The sequence below is a fragment of the Vigna radiata genome, chromosome 7 (genome assembly GCF_000741045.1).
Source record: "Vigna radiata var. radiata cultivar VC1973A chromosome 7, Vradiata_ver6, whole genome shotgun sequence".
NCBI classification, from domain to species: Eukaryota; Viridiplantae; Streptophyta; class Magnoliopsida; order Fabales; family Fabaceae; genus Vigna; species Vigna radiata.
Window position 1 is genome coordinate 51,634,327 of NC_028357.1, and position 20,581 is coordinate 51,654,907.

Sequence of the window (20,581 nt, forward strand, 5' to 3'; positions counted from 1 at the left end):
CTACACATGTGTAAATAAAACACTTTCTATTAATATGATGGTTGATTGGGTAAACAAAATAACAAAATAAATTATACACTAAATACTCGAGAATACGTGTTTTCATACTTATAAATTTGTACCACTATTTAAAACGCGAAAACAATGTAAATTAAACATTCATATGAAAAAGTCGGTATATAAAATTTGATTAGAGTGCTTGATTAATTTAATTATAAAATCAATACTATTTGTAAAAAGATTTTAATAATATTTTTAAATAGTTTTACCAAATGCAAATAGTTTTAAAATATAAAAGAAATTTAAATGGCATATTAATATTTTAGATTATAAAACTGTTGTGTTTTTATCAAGTATCACTCTTTATAAAAATAAAGACAAAAAGTCGTTATAAGATAACAGAAATTCTATTTTTTTAGTTACTCTCCGAATTTTTCTTTTTCACTTTCTAATAATTTCAGTTTGCTTCTTTTTTTCTATATTCTTAATAATTATCTAATTACTTAACAACAAAATATTATGATAAGAAGTTTAGAGAAACAATGTTAATTTTTTTATCCTTTTATATTTATATTTTCAATATTTTTTCTAATATTTTACGATATGTATATATATCCAAATATAAAACTGATGCTTATTTTATTTCATCATATCAATTCAAGAAATCTAATTTTAGCAACGCTCTGGAAAATATATCCTAAATATTCTTCACACATAGAACGGTTAACAGTAAACACTCCAAAATATATCTACTAATCTGTTAGTGCAAACTAAATTCACATATTCATGAAACTTATTGTTCAAGTAATCCAATTTTAACAACTATGCAAATCCTAAATATTCTTCATGTAGAGAACTGTCAACAGTAACACTCCAAAACCATCTATTAATATAGCAAAATATGGTTGTAAGCAGCTACAAACAATTGTCTAATATTGAATTAAGTAAAAAAAAAAAAACTATGTTAAGAATACTGAAATGTCTTTATCAGGGCTTGTGATGGCCATTGTTCATAGAATTTAGCTGCTTCTTGATTGTTTGATCATCAATATCTGTGGAGGCAGCAAAAGATCTCACAACACCATTTGAGAAACCTGCATTTTGAGGCTGTGGGTAATACATAGAAGCTCTATGTATTGATTGAGGTGGCATGTTCATGCGAAAGTTGTAATTCTGGGGAGCAGAAGCTGAATTATCAGAAATAATAATGGAGGATGGCTGCAAGTTGATTGAAGGAATTTGAGGACGCATCATTGGCTGCTGCCTATTATTTAGTCCATATCCATATCCAGAAGACTGAGGAAAATTGTTTGTGATTGAAATATTAGGAAACGTTGCCAAAGGATAAGAAAGATCATGTACCAAAGTTGGTTCTGCATGAAAATGTTCAGCAACTTGTACATTTGAATCATAGGGTTTCTCTCTTGTTGGTCCCATGTTACATGTCAGACCAGGATGTGTCAAAGGTTGCAAGTTGTTTTCTCCTGATGCATGCACCCTTGGTTTTTTATTACCTGAAATCTCATTCGGTTCATTCGGTTGTTGCTGTTTTTCTTCCTCCTCTTTCAAAAATTTTCTGTATTTCTGTCAATGAAAATCTCAGTTTCCATCAACATCAGATTTTCTGTATTTCTATACACAAAAACACACTGATGTAATAATCAAATCTACCTAGAAAATCAAATGTACTAACCTGCAGATGACTAGCAACATGTCCTCTTTTCAAGTTAGGCATATTCATAGCTTCCAGAATTTTCTTTGGCACGGCATCTAAAAGAAAATTAAATCGGTCAATACACCAAAAAAACAAATATTAATGAATGAAGAAAAATAAAACAATTGCCCATAAATCATACTTTCGGGTCCAAGTCTTTTAACAGCATCAAGAAATTTAGTATGCAGTTCTGGTGTCCATACTATGCGATCCTTCCCTGTGGCAAGTGGATTACTATTTTCTGATTCATCAACTTCTCTGAAATTACTTTTGTTCCTATCAACAATTGATGAAGCATCTTCTCTTGTTTTATCATTCTCATCAGTATTTTTTTGGGTCCTATCTTCCCCTAAAAACTTCCTAAAAGCATGTGTCCACATATTCTTGATCATAATATCCTCATTCAAGGGTTTCTTCCAATAATCGCAAGCTCCAAGCTGAACAGTCTTCATTATACAAGGCTTAGAATCATCATGAGACATCACTACAGATTGTAAAACAAGTTCAAGTTATTCTTTATCAGTCAAAAATTTAAAACTTTGAGTAAACCAAGCTACATACCTATGACAGGAACGTTAATTCCTTCTTTATTGACAAATAGCATGAATTCGTAGCCATCCATGACAGGCATATCAACTTCAATGAGTATTAAATGAATATGCGTTTTTCTTTCGCGCAAAATATTGACAGCACTTATAGATTCAGAACATGCCATAACTGCACACAACTCCAAACAAGCAAGATAAGAAAAGAATCTATCTTTTCTCTTAACAAAGGATTATAGAATGTTGTATATCTAACCTTGATAAGAATACTGGTTGCATGTTTTCTTGATGAAATCAAGAACATTGAGTTCACTGTCAATGACAAGAACATTGAGAATTGATGGGAAGTCAGGGAAGTCAGTAGAAGAAATTTCAGCCATCACTTTGCACAGTTGAGAAAGCAACTTAAAGAAAGAAATATATAAGGTATGTTTTACTGTGAAGGTAAATATGTTTTACACTTTAAAATATTTCACACAACACATTAAATAAATATGTAAAATATTTATATTTTAAAAAAAAAATATATATATATATATATATATATATATTTTGATAAACAATAAAGTAAATAGTCAATAATTGATTGTATAACTAATCTTAGTTGTTAATAATACTCTCAATATTAGAAAAATACAATGCAACCTTTGTTGGGTTTTTATGTTTCTCCATGTTTATTATAATTTATTATTTTATATGTATTTAGGGTTTTTATTTAATGTGATTTTTATTATATAAAATTAAATTAACTAAATAAATTACTTATTGCTATTGTATTAAATCTATGTTTTACATAAAATAGAAACAATTATTTCTTTTCAGTTACATGGAAATAACATAAATGATAGACAATTACTATTTTTTAATATAGATGAAAAGCTCTCCCTCTTAGGGTTTTTTTTTTCTGTTATTTGTAAAAAAAATTTAAGATTTGTAAATTAAAAAACTACATTTGGGTTGAAGTTAAAAAAATATTATTAAAAGTATCAGTACAAATTATTCATAATTTACAAAACATTTTCCAACCTTAATGTTCTGATTTTGTTTTTTTAACACCATACAATTTTAACATATATAGAAACCAATCTTCATATTATTGAGACGAATATTTTCTTAATTAAATATAAAAACTATTAATGGAATTATTAGATTCTGTTATGTAAAATATTTGTTTTGGAAATAGAGATACTATACACATTTAAAATAACTATGAATAATATTTAATTTGGCCAGGATATTTAACTATGTAAAATATTCTGTTATTATTTTGGTCTCTTTTATTTTCTTACTCATGCAAATTTAGGTATATATATATATATATATATATATATATATATATATATATATATATATATATATATATATATATATATATATATATATATCACAAAGTCTCCATGAAGTAGGTTAGGATAGTTAGAACTTCTATTATTTCTGCAAGTCTTTCCTTGTCACATAACCTTTGCATTCGTGCCACCGTCTGACGGCGATAGAGTGGTAGAAGAGGAGAATCGGAATACTTCCGATCGACGAGGATAGTGTTCATTTGAAAAAAATCGAAATTTCATGTAGTTATGACCAATTGAGAGACTTACATAATAATTGAGACAAATTCTTGATGCCATTTATTATTATTATTCTCTGTATGCCAGCAGCTACATTAGGGTTTGGTAGAGTCAGAAATCCAGAAGGTTTGCCTCTCTTCATATTGATTTATCTTGTTTCATTTTTCATTTTAAATTTAATAGGCTTGATGAGAAATTGAGGGAAGAACGTTGCATTACTGTTGCTGGTTGTTTGAGTCTTATTTAGTATGATTAGTTGTGGTAGAATGATGTAATATATGCTTTATTCTTTTAATTTGATTTAGTTTGAGCTGTGACATTTGTCTACCATTTACGTTTGTTGAAATTTGTTGGTCCCTTTAATTACCCGGATATTTACTTTTTGCTGTTTCAACCTTGGATCAGTTTAGCAAGGGATTTGGATTTTGTTAAACCATGCCATGGAGAGAGATGGCCGGAAAATCTAAAAAAGACATCTATGATTAATGTCCATCCAATCTTAATATCCTTGTCATTGATACTGACATCGAAGTTCTTGAATTCATCGAGAGAACATACAAGAATTCTCGTCAAGGTTAGATATATACAATATTTTATTAGTAATCATTCTTTTAAGAGAAATATTTGTTTTATCATACTTTTGAGTTGTTTGCTGTCGATCTTTTACTGAGAAAAGAAATAGACATTCATTTGATTATCATGGAGCTTCATATGCCAATGATGGATGGCTATGAATTCATGCAATTTCTCAATAAAGAAAAAATCTATGTTGCTCTCATCAGTAAGTAACTAGATTTTTATATTTTCACTTAAGTTTTCAACAAAGAAGTAATTGATGTTTCTCTCATAAGTAAGTAACTAGTCTTTTACATTTTTATTTGAGTTTTCAAATTCTGACTGTTTAACAATATGCAGTCATGTCTGAAGTCATGTCTTTTAAGGATACTGAGTCTTCCATATCGAAGGCTTTTGAACTCGGAGCTTGCTATTATTGGATTAAACCCTTGAAGGACCTTTACGTCCGTACCTTTTTTTGGTTACCTATGGTGCGGCATTATGAAGAGCGGCTCATAAGGAAAAATATTAATGGCTTGAAATTTCATAATAAGTTATACTAGTGGTAGTTCTGAATGTTTTTCTGATATGGAAGTCGTTGCCGATGATACCCTTCACAAGAAAGAATAGCCAGATCAACAGACTACTGCAATAGCCAAACAGAAGCCAAATGCTTATGTTTCAAGTTTATATAATTATTTTGTTATTTTCGCAGCTCTCACAGTCGTTCGGTCGGTGAGGAATGCTTTCGTAGCTCTCATCACCGTTCGGTTTTGATATAGGGAACATTCTAAGTGAACTCGTAAAGCTAAATGCTCGGTGAAGAACATTTTCGTAACTCAACTGAACTTGTGACCTATGGAACATTCTAATTAAACTCCTAGAGTTTGATGATCAGTGAAGACTTTAAAATCCTACGCAATATCTAAGATTTTGTTAGGGCTTATGAGGCCTGTGTTACTATGGGCTTATAGCCAACCGAGCGGTGGACGTGTAAGAAAGCATCTCATGACCACTCGGTCAAGAGATAAATTGCAAGGTAAGGACCGAACGATTGACGTGCAAGAAAGCACATCATGGCTGCTCGGTCCCGAAAACAGTTGAGCAGAGTTAAAGCACAATTAATATCACAACGGCTACCTTAAGCAGTTAAGGTTTGCATTAATTATTATTAAGAGGTAAAGTAATTGGTCAGATTCTCTTAACTCTATAAATAAGGGTCTAATTTCGAGATAACATCATTTTTACACACTATTGAATTACAAAAGACCTAAAGAGAACAATTTTGAGTCGAACGTTGGAGTATATTTTATAAAAGGTGTAAAGAAAAAATTATTAATGTGACTCTGATTGATCCTTCATAAATTCTTCTAGAACTACATCGATACAGAGTTATCTAAAAATTCATTTGTATACAAACGTTAGTATTTTATTTATCAGAATAAATCTTTATCTTTTTCTTATCATTCAATTTGAAATTTTTGTTTTTTTCTTAACAATGTGCAGTTTTAACGTACACAAATGCTGTAATGAATGTACACATGGACCCAAATGTTGATTTAATAATAGAGGAGGCACAAATGTCATATCTAAATGGCGAAACTATATTACTGTTTCTTAAGGTATAAAAGATCAAAATTGTTGTGGTAGGTAAGTAACTATTTCTTTTATTAACTTTTTAATTGATAAAGAATTTAAAATTTTAATATCATTTAATATATAATCATACTTCAATAATCATTAAAATATTATTTTTATTTTATAACTGTTATATTAAAATATAAAAATAAAAATAAAAATAATTAAAAAAGTAACAATAATAAAAAATAAATAAAAAACTAATAATAATAATAATAATAATAATAATAATATGAAATCTGATTTAATATATTAAATTTAATTAGAATAAAAAATTATATTAACTATTTATTAAACTTTAAATAAAAAAAATTAAAAAAAATAGATTTCAAAATTCGTTTAACAATTTTTTTAAAATTTATAATTGAAGAATAATTTAATTTAATTTAACACTTTGATATTATTTAATGTATATTAATATTTTAATAATTATTAAAGTATAATTTTTATTATAATAATAATTATATAAAAAATAAAAATGAAAATAATTATAATAAATTATATTAGTAATGAAATTAAGAAAATCAATAATAATAATAATAATAATAATAATAATAATGTAAAATCTGATTTAATGTAGTAAATTAATTTATACTTTTATTAAATTTTAAATTAAAAATGAATTTTTTCAGAATTTCTTAGAAATTTGTTAAACAGACTTTGTTTTAACGAAATCCGTTTAACAAATTATTTTAAATTGTTTTCAAATTTAAAATTTATAATTAATAATTTAATTTAATATATTGATATTATTTAATATATATTCACACTGTAATAATTGTTAAAATATTATTTTTATTATTGTTATAGTTATATTAAAAAAATAAAATAATAGAAAAATAATTAAAACAAAAGTAATAATAATAAATAAAAAAACACAAAAATAATAATGGAATTTTTGGAAAAATTGAAGTCGCATAATAAAATAAGGAAAATAATATTTTGACACAAATTTTTGACACTGTTTTGACATTGCACACGTGTCAAAACGTGGTTGGACGATTTCAAATTAAAAAAACTGAAATAAAGACATATTTAGAAAAAAAAAACCAAAGTTTTTTTTAGTTTAAAATCGTTGACACGTATGCAGTGTCAAAAAATTGGTGTCAAAATATCATTTTCTATAAAATAAAGCCTTCATGAAGTAGGTTATGACAGAGAACTTTTATTATTTCTGCAAGTATCTCATTCTCACGTAACCTTCACATTTCTGTACCGTGCCACCGTCTTCGGTGGATCTCGACAGCAGCACAAGTACCAGTTCCCGGGAGATACAGGCGAAGCGGCGGCGATCGAGTGTAGAAGAGGAGAATTGGGGTTCCTCCGACGAGGTTAGTGTTTGAGAATTAGATGGATCTATTATGTCGTGTATGCCTTCTATTTATAACTGAGTTTACCAAACACAATCATTGCGGAATCGATTTCATGGCATCTTTCACCAAATTAAAGTTATTGTTCGCTGTTTTTTTCTTTAACGTTATGGTGAGATGGAATTAATGGAAATCGAAATTTCATGTAGTTAAAACCAACATGATTCATAACCTCTGATTGAAAGGCTCACAGAATAATTGAGACAAATTCTTGATGCCTTTGCTATTCTCTGTATACCAGCGGCTAGGACAAAAAATTCAGTATCATAAGCTTTTCTCCATTTATCACAAATCAGTTCTGCAAAAAACAATTTTGCAATTTTGCACATGTTATGCTGTATATCATCATAATAGCATACATAATAAATGATACAAAATCCATTGATATATATATATATATATATATATATATATATATATACAAACATTTAGAGCGCTTACTGATAGAGAACAATAATCAGCCAAATATTCTTATAAGGCATAAGAAGAAGGTTCTAGGATGCCAATAATTGGTCGTGTACATTGGGTTATTAACGAGAAAAATGATATTTTAGCACAAATTTTTTGATACTATTTTGACATTATACCGTGTTGTTTCAGCTTTTTTTAATTTAAGATCGTCCAACCACATTTTAACATATGTGAAGTTTTAAAATGGTGTCAAAAAATTGGTGTTGAAATATATATTTTTATTAACTATGTGTTCACTGTGTCAATGCCACAAAAGAAAGAAAGAAAAGATTTAAGGGACATTTGTCAAGATCAAAATTTAAATGGCTCGTTTTTAATATGATTTTTAAAAACCCTAAACTAACTAAAAATTGAGAGGTCTCCTTATTTTATCCAAATTTTAATATTTTCTCTATATTATTTTTTTGTTATGATGACAGTGGTTCGTTTCTTTAATTTATACAATGAAGAGTTAAAAGATTCTTCTACTTAGTAGATTTTTTTTTATGGAGATTTCAGTAATTGTTTCTTATATCTTTTTAAGTTAATGTTAAGTTAGAGGTGGATATCGGATGTAGGCTAGTTAAACTATACCTTTGAAATTTTGGACCTTTTATTGTACTTTTCAGAGATTACAATTTAATATAAAATGTATAAGTTTTAAATAAATATTTCATTATTAATTTTTAATATTTAATTTTGTAAATTTTATTATTTTAATTTTAAAACTATTCATATTTTATATTTTTATCCAATTAGTTGAGAATATGTTAATGTGTGATTATGTGATCTCTTAAATGCTTTTAATGTGTAAATGGAATATGCATTTTGGTTTTATAACATGAATCAACAAAGCTTGTATTATTAATTAAAATATATTATTATATATTAAGTATATATAAAAGTTAATATTAATTGTTATATATTAAAATAATTATTTAATATTATAATTAACATGTATTATTTATTATTAGTTTTAATAATAAATAAACAAAATATTATTGACTCACCCACGTATTATAATTATTATATATTACATGTTATAAAATTATTCTTGATTGATTATATACAAAAAGGAGTTTTAAAAGCATTAACGGTATATATTTATTTGATGGGTTGGGTGAAATCTTTTTTAATTTGATTTTTGCTGTTTGGATTTTGTTATACCATGCCATATGTATTTATTTCTTTCCTTTGCTTTCTCCATTCCTGATATAAGGTGATAGTGGAGAGTGATGGCCGGAAGTTCTTCTTCAATTGACATGTCTGCCATGCCTAAATTTCCATCAACAAATCTTACTATCCTTGCCATTGATACTGACCTCAAAGTTCTTGAATTCATCGAGAAATCATGCAACAAGAATTCTCATCAAGGTTAGATATATACAATATTTTATTCGTCATCATTCTTTAAGAGAAATATTTGTGTTTTTTTTCTTATGCTTTTGAGCTGTGTGCAGCTAAGATATGCTCTGAATCTTCAAATGCGGTCAAACTTTTGGCAGAAAAAGAAATAGACTGTCATTTGATTATCATGGAACTCAATATGCCAGAGATCAATGGCTATGAATTTCTGGAGTTTCTTGATGACGAAGCAATTGATGTTCCTTTCATTAGTAAGTAACTAATCTTTTACCTTTTTACTTAAGTTTTCAACTTTTGACTGTTTAACCATCTGCAGTGATGTCTGAGGATCGTACTCTGGCTTCCCAAGAGAAGGCTTTTAGACATGGAGCTTGCGATTATTGGTTTAAACCCTTATTTAAGTATGAGGTTTTTTTCGAGAAAAATCATTTCTTGTCACCTATGATGCGACATCATATATACTTCAAACGCATAGGGATAAATCTTGATAGCTTGAAAGAAGATGAAAAAGGTGAGATAGGTCATGATTCTGATGAAGAAGCCGAAACCGGTGATGATAGTCCCCATAAGAAAGAATAGTCTAGTATAATTAACAGACTACTGCTTAATACATAGTTAAGAAGTCAAAAAGTTGCCGCAACTGAATAAAAAAACTGTGAAGAATATAAAATTACTATTACTATTAAAATAGTTCATTTCCTTCCTTAATTCATTGTTATTCTTAGTGTCAATAGTTTCTTTAATTTATAGAACGAAGAGTTAAAATATTTTTCTACCGTACATGTTTTAATGGAGATTTAAATCAATATAATTCAAATTATTATATTGAAATATATATGTTAAGGTGAAGGTGAAAGGTAGCAGGAACAATGTTTAATATTTTTTTTGTTACTCACTAATTGTTTTCATTTTACCCATAGATATAACCTGTCTTTTTAAAATGAATATTTCAATGAGAAATTTCTCTTTTACCCAAACTCAGAATAAAAAATTGTGTAATTAAAATAGAAAAAAAATAAAAATAAAAGTTAAAAGAAAAACAAAACTATTACATATATTTGTTTATATTAATGATATTACATGATTATTAAACTCATATTGTACATCTAAACTAACAACAAATGAAATAATAAAATCTAAGTCATGTAACAAATTTTAGCTCAACGAATAGTATGGAGTATAATATTTTGAGCTAAAGGAACAATATAAAATAAAATTAATATTTCAAACTAAAAGAAAACATACTATCCAATTTTCGAATAAATTTGTGTGTTAAAACTACACCTAAATACTTTATCTTATAATTTTTTTAAAACAAAATTACGATAATAAAATAAAATTTGATCATACAACTATACCAAAGTGTTCCTAAATCGGAATTATGATTCATTCAACATATATTCATCTTTATCTATAAATGTATGAAAATATTTTCACAGTTTTTTATGAATATATCATTTATTTTATTTTAAATAATATTTTGTAATTTCTACAAAATAAGGTATCTTATTATATGTTTAATTATATATTGTGACATATATATATATATATATATATATATATATTACTATAGATTTTATAAAGGAACAAAGTCGTCAAAATAAGAAATATATATATTGAATAATATATTTAAAAAATTAAAAAATCACAATAAAAAAATAATGTTGATGGGAGAAGAAATAACATGAATGTATAGATAATAAAATTAGATAATACACATTTTCACTTTTACAACTAAGTGTAGGATTATGAGATAAAAAATAAAAGAATTTAACATTTTCTAATTTCTGCTGTATTTAAAAATATTAAAGTTGAATCTATATTATTTTAAATTATTTTATTTTTAAATATTTTGTTTGATAAGTATATTTAAGTTTATTAAATTTTAATTTTCTTATTTACATAAATTTTTCAATTATCACCCAATTCCGTTATAAATATGTAAAATTATTTAAATATCAAACCATAACAGTTCATGTTGGTTGAATTTTTTTTCAATAATCATTTAAATAATTGAAACAAACTATTGATAAATAATAAATTCGTGTTGATGAGAAAAAAACAATATCTATAGACATTAAAAGTAAATCATAATGGATGTTAATTGAAAAAAAAATTATATTTCACATTGGTCAGACGGTAATATCTTAATATTAATCGATAAAATTCTAGTTAATTTTAAACATGAAATAATAACGATTTATAATAATAAAAATTTAAGTTGACATTAATTGAAAAAAGGTTTTAGTTGACATTAATTGAAAAATTGTTATCTCCACAGTACTTGGATTTTACTTATGTTGACAAATATGTAATTAAAGTCAAATTAAAAAGAATAGATAAAAGTATATGAATTTGAATATTTGAAAATTTTCAAACTTTTACTTTTTAGGTTAAATTTAAAATTATCTACTTTTTAAGTAATGTAATTACTTTCATGAAAATTTTAAATTTTAATTCCTCTTAAAATTCTTTATCTAAATAACATAATTTATTGTAAAACAATTGTATTACTCTCTTAAAGATAAATTCCAGAAATATTATTCTTAAAAAAATGGAGTGATGCAAAGAAATATGTGGAGTGCAAAATGAAACTCCCATTTGTGACGTGGGCCTGGAAGGCCCGATAGCTTGCGCGGTTTTCTTCTCTGAAATTCCCTTTCATGTAAAACCTACCACAATTTTCGCCATTGCGGATTGGAGCTTTAGCTGTTGTGCCAAATCTATAGAGCATTATAATTGAGGTAGCGAAGTTCGTGCGATGATGTCAAGCTTTTGCATCCTTTTACCATTTTTTTTTTTCCGATAAGATCACATCGTTTCATTCCTAATGTTAAGTTACTCAGTTCAATTCATTTAATTCTTTTTTATTTCATCTTAGCAAGATTAGATTAATTTGTGATCATAATAGTTCATTGAACTTGTGATGTATGGAGAAAAGAATAATTAATGTTCGATTTGATAATCATGAATTTTGTTGTAAGAAAATCACAGGGTGCAGATTATGGCTTGTTTGGATAAGCATGTTTTAAGAGAAGCTTTGTAAAGCATTTTTAGCTCTGTATCAAATAAGCTAGTTATTATTTACTATCTACAACGATGACGAATGTTATGGTGTCTGTTTTAACTTGTCTTAGTTTTCTTTCCAGGAAGGTTATACACCATGGTCAATGCCACCAAAGGAGTCTTCATTTCCTGGTATCACCTCTTGGAAAGTTGCATAATTATGACTGTAGTTAGCCAAATATTCAAATGATTATTTTTACAATTACCTATTGTCGGAACTTCTACATGCTAAAACTATAAGGACTGGTTTTCTCCTTCTTACATGGGTAAAAAACCTCTTGCCATAAGTTTTGGTTTATTAATGTTAACAACAGTTATAATTGTGTATTTCTCTTTTCCACATGAAAACAACCAGTCACTGATGGGATATCAAATTACCATGGTTGGAGTGAACATGGTTTACTTTTAATTAATTTTTGCTTTCATTTCTGTATTCTGCATCAATGATTGGCTAAATTGTGTTGTGCAGTGACATTCCCATGGCACAATATATCATCAATATGAATGCTTCATTTCCTGCATCTGATAAGTTCATAATACATGTCTTGGATAGCACCCACATGTTTGTCCAACCTCATGTTGAGGGAATGATACGGAGTCAAATCGCCAAGTTTAGAGAGGACAACACATATGTCAAACCTAATTGATTATGCATAGCTTTTATGGCCTTCTCAATTTCTATCTCCCAGCAACGGTTGCAGTGCTATGTAAGAGCATTTAGTGTTCTTTATATTTTTTTTATAGTACGCAGGGAAAAACGATATGTAATAAGTATGATTTTCCCTTTCTTAAAGTAATTCTGTTGTTCCCTCTCCTACTACTGCATTTTCCAAACTAGATTAGATTTACCAGCTTTATATGACGTTTGTTTTTCACTTTCTGAAAATTACCTTCTTTTAGTGGCTTGTTTACAGAAATAGGGATTTTACTTAACACATTTTCACAAATGCTAAACAGTATTTTAAGGACTAAATTCGAACTTTGCATATTAGCATGATATAAAACCGTCTATTTCTTTTATAAATTTATATTAAGTTACATATAACTTTAAGAGAAAATAGATAGGAAATACTATAACATGCATTGATTTTTTTGACTTATTTACTTTCTTCTCCTATTAATGATTGTTGAAAACTTTATGCAAAGTGCCATTTGGAATAAAAAACAGACAAATCAGTTTTGTTTATTCGAATTAGTTGTGTGGAAGTAAATACAAATGGCTAAAGAAGCTGGTTAGCGGTTATATAAGAGTATGTTTAAAATATTGCTAATAAATAAAATAATATTTGTTTTCAGTTGTTCACCAATCTGAGGGAGAATTTTACTCCATATTGTGTTGTTTTGCTGTTACTTTCTAGTAGATTTTCAGTTTTTAAAATTATGTGGAGTTCCTTGGGGCTGTTATGAAGTGTGGTCAGTAATGTAGTGACCTATTTTTGGGGCACAGTTAATTCTTTTAAATGATTAGAGGAACACATTTTTCTCTACAACGTTGTATCGCCCCTTTGACATTTATCTGTGGTATTGGAAATTAAAAACCAGTGAAACGTGTGACTCAAAACACAACTACTGAGACCTCATTGCAACTGTTGTATTATACTTATGGAGAATTTCTTACGATTTAAAAATATTGGATAGTTGTTGAATCTTGGATTCAAGAATCATCACCAGATGTTGACAGATGCACCAAAAACAGAATTTGAGAAAAGAAAATCCAGAGATTTGAAAGCAACAGATTATCTTTTCAAGGCTATTGTTTGTCTAATTTTGGAAACTATTCCTTGCAAATATACTTAAGAGGATATTTGGGAATCGAAAAAAATAAGGTTTTGCTAGAGTGAAGCGCGCAACTTTAAACCTTGAGAGATTTTGAAGTTTTACCGATGAAAGATGTAAGTGAAACATCCAAAGCTTATAAATTGTTTAATCCTTGTATAAAAATGTTGTCATTGGCAGGGATATTCTCTTTGATAAAGAGAACACTTGGTATTGGACTTGGTAGCAACCTATCCAAGTGTTACTAGATGAAAATGATGAGAAAGAATACACTGCATTCGTTTGTGCATTTGAAAGAATTTCTCCAACAATCACATGCAACATACGATAGTGTTATCAAGGAAGAAAAATGGTGAAAAGTAATGGATAATGAAATTGATGTCATTGAAAGAAATGACACATGTCAACTATGTGATATTCCTAAAGGTCAACAATATTTATGTAATATGGGTGTTTAAGATAAAGTTAAAAGAAAACAGTGAAGTTGACATTTACAAGGAACAATTGGTGATAAAAGGATAAAAGCAACAATATGAAATCAGCTACATTTAAGTTTTTCCCTTAGTTGCAAGCCATGACACGATAAGATCAATGGTTGCTTTAGCTGCTATAGATATATATTAAAGCAACATTTTTTTCATATATATTAAAGACGTTTTCTACATGCTAAAACAAGCTCCACGAGAGTTACCGTTAACATGGACATTTACAGAGTTTTCTTTCTTCATCACGCAGTCTAACCAAACACACGAACTTGTTTTGCCTTGGGACACACATCTATGGATGTTACAGAATAACAGACATGAAACCAAATACATTTATGCTCTTGATATTGTTTTGACAAGGTAATAATACCAAAATATACTTGTTAAATGCCAAATACATGAGATATGCCAAGAAACTTTTAAGCCATAAATTTATTGGAAATATAAATATAAATCACATGCTTTTGGAAATCTTGTACTTATAAAGCACACCACATAATGCTTGTGTTTCCTACCGAAGAAAACAGATAGGATGGAGCACTTCTATCTCAACAGTTGAAGCAGAAATCCTATACCACTTTTAGAACTCAAAATATACACTGTTTATTTCAAAAATCAGCTAAAATATGCATCCAATAGAACCAATTAGTTTGGCAAGAAATGAGCACACAAGAGCTTTTCATCATCACTTGTCATTTCCAATTTGTCTATTGGCTGCATAACAGTTTTATCAAGGATCACCACTTAACAAGTTGGAAATAATGCTAAGCAGAGTAATGAGTGTAGATATAACAATCTATTATCATCAGCTCTTAGAATTCAATTTCTCCAGGAGGATCCTGTTTAGGAGACCTGGATTTGCCTTTCCTTTAGATAATTTCATTACCTGCATTTGGACAAGCAAAAGTTAGTGAGATATGAAAAGGAAAAAAGAAACCATGAAAAATCTTTCCACTCCTACATGTTCATACCTGGCCGGCAAAAAAACCCTGTAGTTTAGTTTTGCCTCCTCGATATTGTTCCACTTGTTTTGGATTCTCAGCAATCACTTTCTCCACCATTTTTTCAATTTCATTGGGATCTACTATCTGTCATTTCCAAAGACAAAAGCCGGTTACAATATTTTCGTTCTTTCTCAGCATCAACAACCAATGTCAAAGATGCAGTCTCAGAGCAGAGGTTTCCCATGGAATCCTCAGAACAATTCAAGTTTTTCTTTTGAAATAAAAAATTTAAAACTCAATAACATCCCATACGCCACAAAATCTAAACCCAGTATAGTTGCTAAATTTGTATTTGAACTCATAAGCTAGCAATTTGTGCTTCAGTATCAAAGCATTTATGTTGACTCTTGTTGAGTTCTGTCAAAAACACAATACACAGTAAAAACTTCAGTAATGGTTAATTTTACAACTTACCTGAACCAAGTCCTTTTTTTCTATGAGGTCCTTAACAGTTCCACCTTTAGCTAATAGCTCAAATAATACCTGCAAACAAATGAACACAATGAAAAAAATACAGAATGCAACATAAGCCCAAATTTAAATAATTCAGCCACAACTGCTCAATTGTCTTTTCTTGTTTTCCATTTCATTGAGACAGTCTTATTCAAAGTCAAACCAGACATGTAGAAATAAGTAGAAAAGGAAGGAACCGTGGCAAGATCAAAGAGAAGCATATACTGAAAACTGTATCATAACTATATTTCAAAAATGGTAACAAAATGAGTGTGATAAATCAAAGATCCAAGTTTCCTAATTACCATATTTACATGGCACATTATACATAGGTATAATAATATGACATGTTTTGAACAGGAACAAAATATTAAAGTTCAGTGATGATTAAGGGTCTAATGATTAAAGCCCAAATTTAGAGATCAACATATTTATAAACGAATTCCCACACTTGGTTTGGTCCATAGTAAGAATACACTAACATGACTGACTTTCACCTGTAGTAAAGCATATGAACAAATCAGTGCAAAAACTAGAAAGTAGAGCAACTTAATGTTTTAAAATTGTGTGAGAATCAGGGATGCTTAGGGTACTGCACCCTCATTAGTGCCAAAGCAAACATACCTCCTTCCCAATCTTGCCACTAATGGTTCCACCTTTGATGGAAGCTATCAACTCAGACAACTCTTCAGGTGTAAGCTTTATTTCATTTATGGTTAACTTTTCATTTTTCATGAAAGCAGCAATATCACTCATTATCCAATTTGCGACTAGCTTTGGATCAGCACCTTTTGCAAGAGTTGCATCAAAAAATTCTGCAATCTAATACATCAATTCAGAAGAAAAAAACCATATTAGACCATTTGTGGTAATAATTGGCATCTACTATTTAGCTTCTATCGTGTAATGTACTTGATTGAGGGGGCATTTTATTAGACCATTTTATTTAGTAGCAATGGCAGTTTTATATTCTTCATAGTCTCTTTGTAGTTTACAGTAGTTGCAGTATTTTAGCTTCCTTACATTAACTAACATTATTTTCCTATTTATATCAACATAACATTATCACTTTTAGATTTTTTTTCTTGGGTGTTGTCAAATCTTAAGTACATTTCCTAACAATAATTATACAATACTGGGATGAAGGACATCTAGTAGATAGTTTACTTATTATTTCTTTTAAACATTTATATCTAAATCTTTAGTACATTGTTTTATTAAATTCACCTATTTTCAGTCAGTACATAACCACAGAGAACTCACATTTTTATCATTAGCCAGGAAAAGAACATCTTGCATGCTTAAGCCCATCTGCTCATATCTTCTCCGCTTAATTTCTGGGAGCTCTGGTAAAGATTCTATTATATCATCAACATATTCCTGAGAAAGAATTACTGCTGGGAGGTCTGGTTCTGGAAAATATCGATAATCGGCAAGCCCTTCCTTTTTCCTCATTGTAATTGTTCTCTAAACAGAAAAACAAGTTACTTAAGAATCCTAGTCTGAAGACAGAAAAATGAAAACACAATCTTGCACTTGTTACACTAAGCTATAAACAAAAAATATAAGAACACATTATAGCACTAGCCTGAGAGCCTTCTTCCCATAACCGAGTTTCTTGTACTATCTGATCTTCCTGGCCTTGACTATGGAGTTGCACCTGCCTTGAAATTTCAAAATCAATTGCTCTACTCACTGAAGAAAATGAGTTCAAATTTTTTATTTCAACCTGCCAGTAACAATTGACCATATTAGCTGCTAATCTGTAATATATAGTGTGTTCATACTGCACTGCAACAAAAACATAATAGACTTTGTGGCACTTCATTCCTGTTAGGCAATGAAAAGTCACTTTTTTAATAGAAATTTGCAATAATATGACAATACTCAATTTTCTCATCCACAAGAGAACTGCTTGAAGCAATTACTCTTTATTTCATTCTTTGAGGTTAATTTATAGAAACCCAAAATTCTGTGCAAGTAATTGATTTCTTAGAGAACAGGAAACCACATTGATAATTTCGGATTATAATCTACTAGCCAAGAAGAACATAGTAATCGCATACATTGATTGAGAACATGTCATGCTAAGGTAAGCAACACCTACAATTTTACATTTTTGGTTTATTGCTTACAAAGACATCTATTTCACAAGACATCAAAACACAAAAGTATTCTGACAAATGGCTTTTTAAAAATGTAAGGGTAGTACAATTTAATTTACCCAAAAAAGATTATCATGCTTGTCTAAGCTACGCTTTGGTGCAAACAGAACTGATCAAGAATTGACACACAAAAACTCATTGAGTTTTTGTTGAAAAGAATATTTTCCATGTCTGGTAGTACACATTATCTGTAAACTATATTCTTAATATCTTCCATTCTTATGATTGCAGGTAGAAAACTCAACTTGAACGAAGATTCTCTGGTAACAATGACTAATTAGAGTAGGGATGACATTGACGAGTATAAACAAACTCCATGCGATTTTAGCATGCTTCCTAACAATTTCACAAAGTGCAAATTCCAGAAGTCCAATAATATGTGTATAAAACACCTTTAATTATTTATATAGAAGAAATACCTTAGTCCCAAACTTTGATTGCCCGATAGGTCGTATTGATACATTTACATCACAACGAAGGGAACCTTCTTGCATATTTCCATTGCTCACTCCCAAATACCTCACTAACCTCTGTAGTTCTGCAGCATATTCTGCTGCTTCAATACCATTTCTCATATCAGGCTCAGATACTATCTCAAGCAAAGGTACCCCTGCCCTATTAAGATCAACCTGTCATGAAACACCACTAACTTTAACATGTTTATATCATAGATAAAACTTGTTTGGTCTTTGGTATTCACGTCAATGAATGAAACTGACCGATAAATGTGTTCCAAAATAAGAATTATTCATCAAACAAATATGTGAAAACTGATACAGTACAAAGATTTGCTCAAATAAACATAAATGCATTATTGAACAAATGCAGTCTGTCAATGGTACACAATGAAGGGTACCTTAAACTTGGATATAAAACAAATAAAAAAGACATATTAAGGTTATGTTTGAATAAACTTCTCAATAAATGTTTGCAAGAGAAGAAAATAAGAAGTAATATAACTTAAAATTTTCTTATGTTAAAATTGATTTATAAATAGGTTATTATAGAAATACTCTCGTTTGTTTCATCACAAGTTAATTTCAAATTCTGCAGAAGACAATATTTAACTTATTTTATACGTTAAAAATTCATTTTTATCTTATTTTCCCCCTCTTATAAGTACTTACAAAGAGAATCTATCCAAACAGAAGCTCAATAAGATTGCAACTTGCAAACTGAAACAATGGTAAAGAAACAAAACCTGTGAGTAATTTCCATTCTCTGCGTGTAGGAGCTTTCCTGCATCCTCTTCCATGTGAACCCTTGTAATGCCAAACCTCTTGTGGCCCCCGCCAAACTCAACTGGAATATCCACATCAAGAAAACCAGCTGATGCAATTGGCACATCAAACTGAGAAATCTGGTACCCTTTTGGAAGGTCAGGGTAGAAATACTGCTTCCTATCAAACTTGGAGTTGAAAGCCAAGTTGCAGTTAAGAGCAAGGCCCAATTTGACAGCAAACTCAATGACCTTGGAGTTCAAAACAGGTAAAGCACCCGGCAAGCCCATGCAAATGGGGCAAATGCTGCTGTTTGGTGGAGAACCATAATGGTAAGGGCAACCACAAAAGGCTTTGGTCTGAGTGGAGAGCTGAACATGTGTTTCAATCCCAATGATAGCTTCATAGTTTTTTGGTATTTTGTCAAGCTTTTTGGACTGGGTGCTGCTTGTTGAAACTTTTGTCTGAGGTTGCCGCTGTGGGGTGTCTGTTTGAGATTGGGTGGCTTTCGTCGTCAAATGATAAACCCCATTTCTTCGTCTTAGTAACGTTGTTGGATAAAGCAGAAAAGGATGAACTTGAAAGCTTCTGAATATTGCAGAAGCCATTTTGGGAGTTATTAGAAAAGATGACGTAACAAAATAACCTTAGAAATCAAAATTCGCAGACACAATTGTTGTCCTGTTCTCAACTACGAAGAAATTTTGTGCCCAAAACTTGCATTTTCTTTTTCCAACTTGCTGGGTGCTTACTCACAGTGATGGCTAATCTGCGTTCTTGGCCAACGATGACTGAGGAAGACAACAATGGTGATAACCCACTGACAGCCTTAAACCCTTAAACGCATCGTTTAGAATTAAAGAGTTGATGTAAAAAAAAAAAAAGGTAAATACGAAAAATAACCAATTTTAAGGAAAAAAAAAATAGAATACAAGTATAGTATAACCATCCAAAATTAAAATATAAAATAAGATATTAATTTTTCAAAACATTTCTTTTAATAAATGCTTATGTTTCAAGTTTATATAATTATTTTGTTAACTTGTTTGCTACTTAAAATGAACGCTTTTTTTTTAATTAAGTCATAATTAAGAAATATTTATGAATATATAATTCGTATTGTATTTACAGTATGTAACTTAACTTATTATATAAGATAAATTTAAATGTTTCTTAAAATTTGCACATGTATATTGAAAGAACTATAATA

At 29.1% G+C, this 20,581-nt stretch overlaps 4 protein-coding genes across 5 annotated transcripts; 2 read left to right on the forward strand and 2 right to left on the reverse strand.

Moving 5' to 3' along the window:
- Positions 1-987: 987 nt before the first annotated feature.
- LOC106766594 (two-component response regulator ARR14-like) lies at positions 988-2,639 on the reverse strand. The gene is made up of 5 exons (XM_014651313.1): positions 2,516-2,639; positions 2,276-2,431; positions 1,857-2,198; positions 1,694-1,770; positions 988-1,584 (listed from the first exon to the last, which is right to left on the reverse strand). Exons 1-5 carry the CDS (start codon positions 2,637-2,639, stop codon positions 988-990), a joined length of 1,296 nt encoding a protein of 431 aa, XP_014506799.1.
- Positions 2,640-9,057: 6,418 nt separating this feature from the next.
- LOC106766595 (two-component response regulator ARR11-like) lies at positions 9,058-9,781 on the forward strand. Its single transcript, XM_014651314.1, has 3 exons — positions 9,058-9,211; positions 9,298-9,453; positions 9,519-9,781. Exons 1-3 carry the CDS (start codon positions 9,073-9,075, stop codon positions 9,779-9,781), a joined length of 558 nt encoding a protein of 185 aa, XP_014506800.1. The 5' UTR covers positions 9,058-9,072.
- Positions 9,782-11,859: 2,078 nt separating this feature from the next.
- Positions 11,860-13,085, forward strand: LOC106767754 (RNA polymerase II transcription factor B subunit 5). 2 transcript variants are annotated; one of them, XM_014652703.2, is made up of 3 exons: positions 11,860-11,946; positions 12,352-12,400; positions 12,738-13,085. In XM_014652703.2, the coding sequence occupies exons 2-3, from the start codon at positions 12,366-12,368 to the stop codon at positions 12,913-12,915; spliced, it is 213 nt and encodes a 70-aa protein (XP_014508189.1). In that variant the 5' UTR covers positions 11,860-11,946; positions 12,352-12,365; the 3' UTR covers positions 12,916-13,085. The 2 variants fall into 2 exon arrangements, with proteins under 2 accessions (XP_014508189.1, XP_022639937.1); XM_022784216.1 differs by having other exon boundaries at positions 11,895-11,946; positions 12,340-12,400.
- A 1,858-nt stretch (positions 13,086-14,943) lies between these two features.
- On the reverse strand, positions 14,944-20,212 carry LOC106768416 (glutamyl-tRNA(Gln) amidotransferase subunit B, chloroplastic/mitochondrial). The gene is made up of 8 exons (XM_014653570.2): positions 19,353-20,212; positions 18,571-18,780; positions 17,575-17,715; positions 17,250-17,453; positions 16,611-16,808; positions 15,948-16,016; positions 15,501-15,617; positions 14,944-15,415 (listed from the first exon to the last, which is right to left on the reverse strand). The coding sequence occupies exons 1-8, from the start codon at positions 19,977-19,979 to the stop codon at positions 15,335-15,337; spliced, it is 1,647 nt and encodes a 548-aa protein (XP_014509056.1). The 5' UTR covers positions 19,980-20,212; the 3' UTR covers positions 14,944-15,334.
- Between the last annotated feature and the right edge of the window lie 369 nt (positions 20,213-20,581).

Coding starts and splice junctions, on each gene's coding strand:
- LOC106768416 (XM_014653570.2), bottom strand. CDS start 19,979: ATGGCTTCTGCAATATTCAGAAGCTTTCAAGTTCATCCTTTTCTGCTT. Junction 17,454..17,574: donor TATGGGAAGAAGGCTCTCAG/GCTAGTGCTATA, acceptor TTTTCTGTTTAG/AGAACAATTACAATGAGGAA. Junction 15,416..15,500: donor AGGGTTTTTTTGCCGGCCAG/GTATGAACATGT, acceptor GTCCAAATGCAG/GTAATGAAATTATCTAAAGG.
- LOC106766595 (XM_014651314.1), top strand. CDS start 9,073: ATGGCCGGAAGTTCTTCTTCAATTGACATGTCTGCCATGCCTAAATTT. Junction 9,212..9,297: donor CAACAAGAATTCTCATCAAG/GTTAGATATATA, acceptor AGCTGTGTGCAG/CTAAGATATGCTCTGAATCT. Junction 9,454..9,518: donor AATTGATGTTCCTTTCATTA/GTAAGTAACTAA, acceptor AACCATCTGCAG/TGATGTCTGAGGATCGTACT.
- LOC106766594 (XM_014651313.1), bottom strand. CDS start 2,639: ATGGCTGAAATTTCTTCTACTGACTTCCCTGACTTCCCATCAATTCTC. Junction 2,432..2,515: donor CAACCAGTATTCTTATCAAG/GTTAGATATACA, acceptor AGTTGTGTGCAG/TTATGGCATGTTCTGAATCT. Junction 1,771..1,856: donor TAAAAGACTTGGACCCGAAA/GTATGATTTATG, acceptor ATTTTCTTTTAG/ATGCCGTGCCAAAGAAAATT.
- LOC106767754 (XM_014652703.2), top strand. CDS start 12,366: ATGGTCAATGCCACCAAAGGAGTCTTCATTTCCTG. Junction 12,401..12,737: donor AAAGGAGTCTTCATTTCCTG/GTATCACCTCTT, acceptor TGTGTTGTGCAG/TGACATTCCCATGGCACAAT.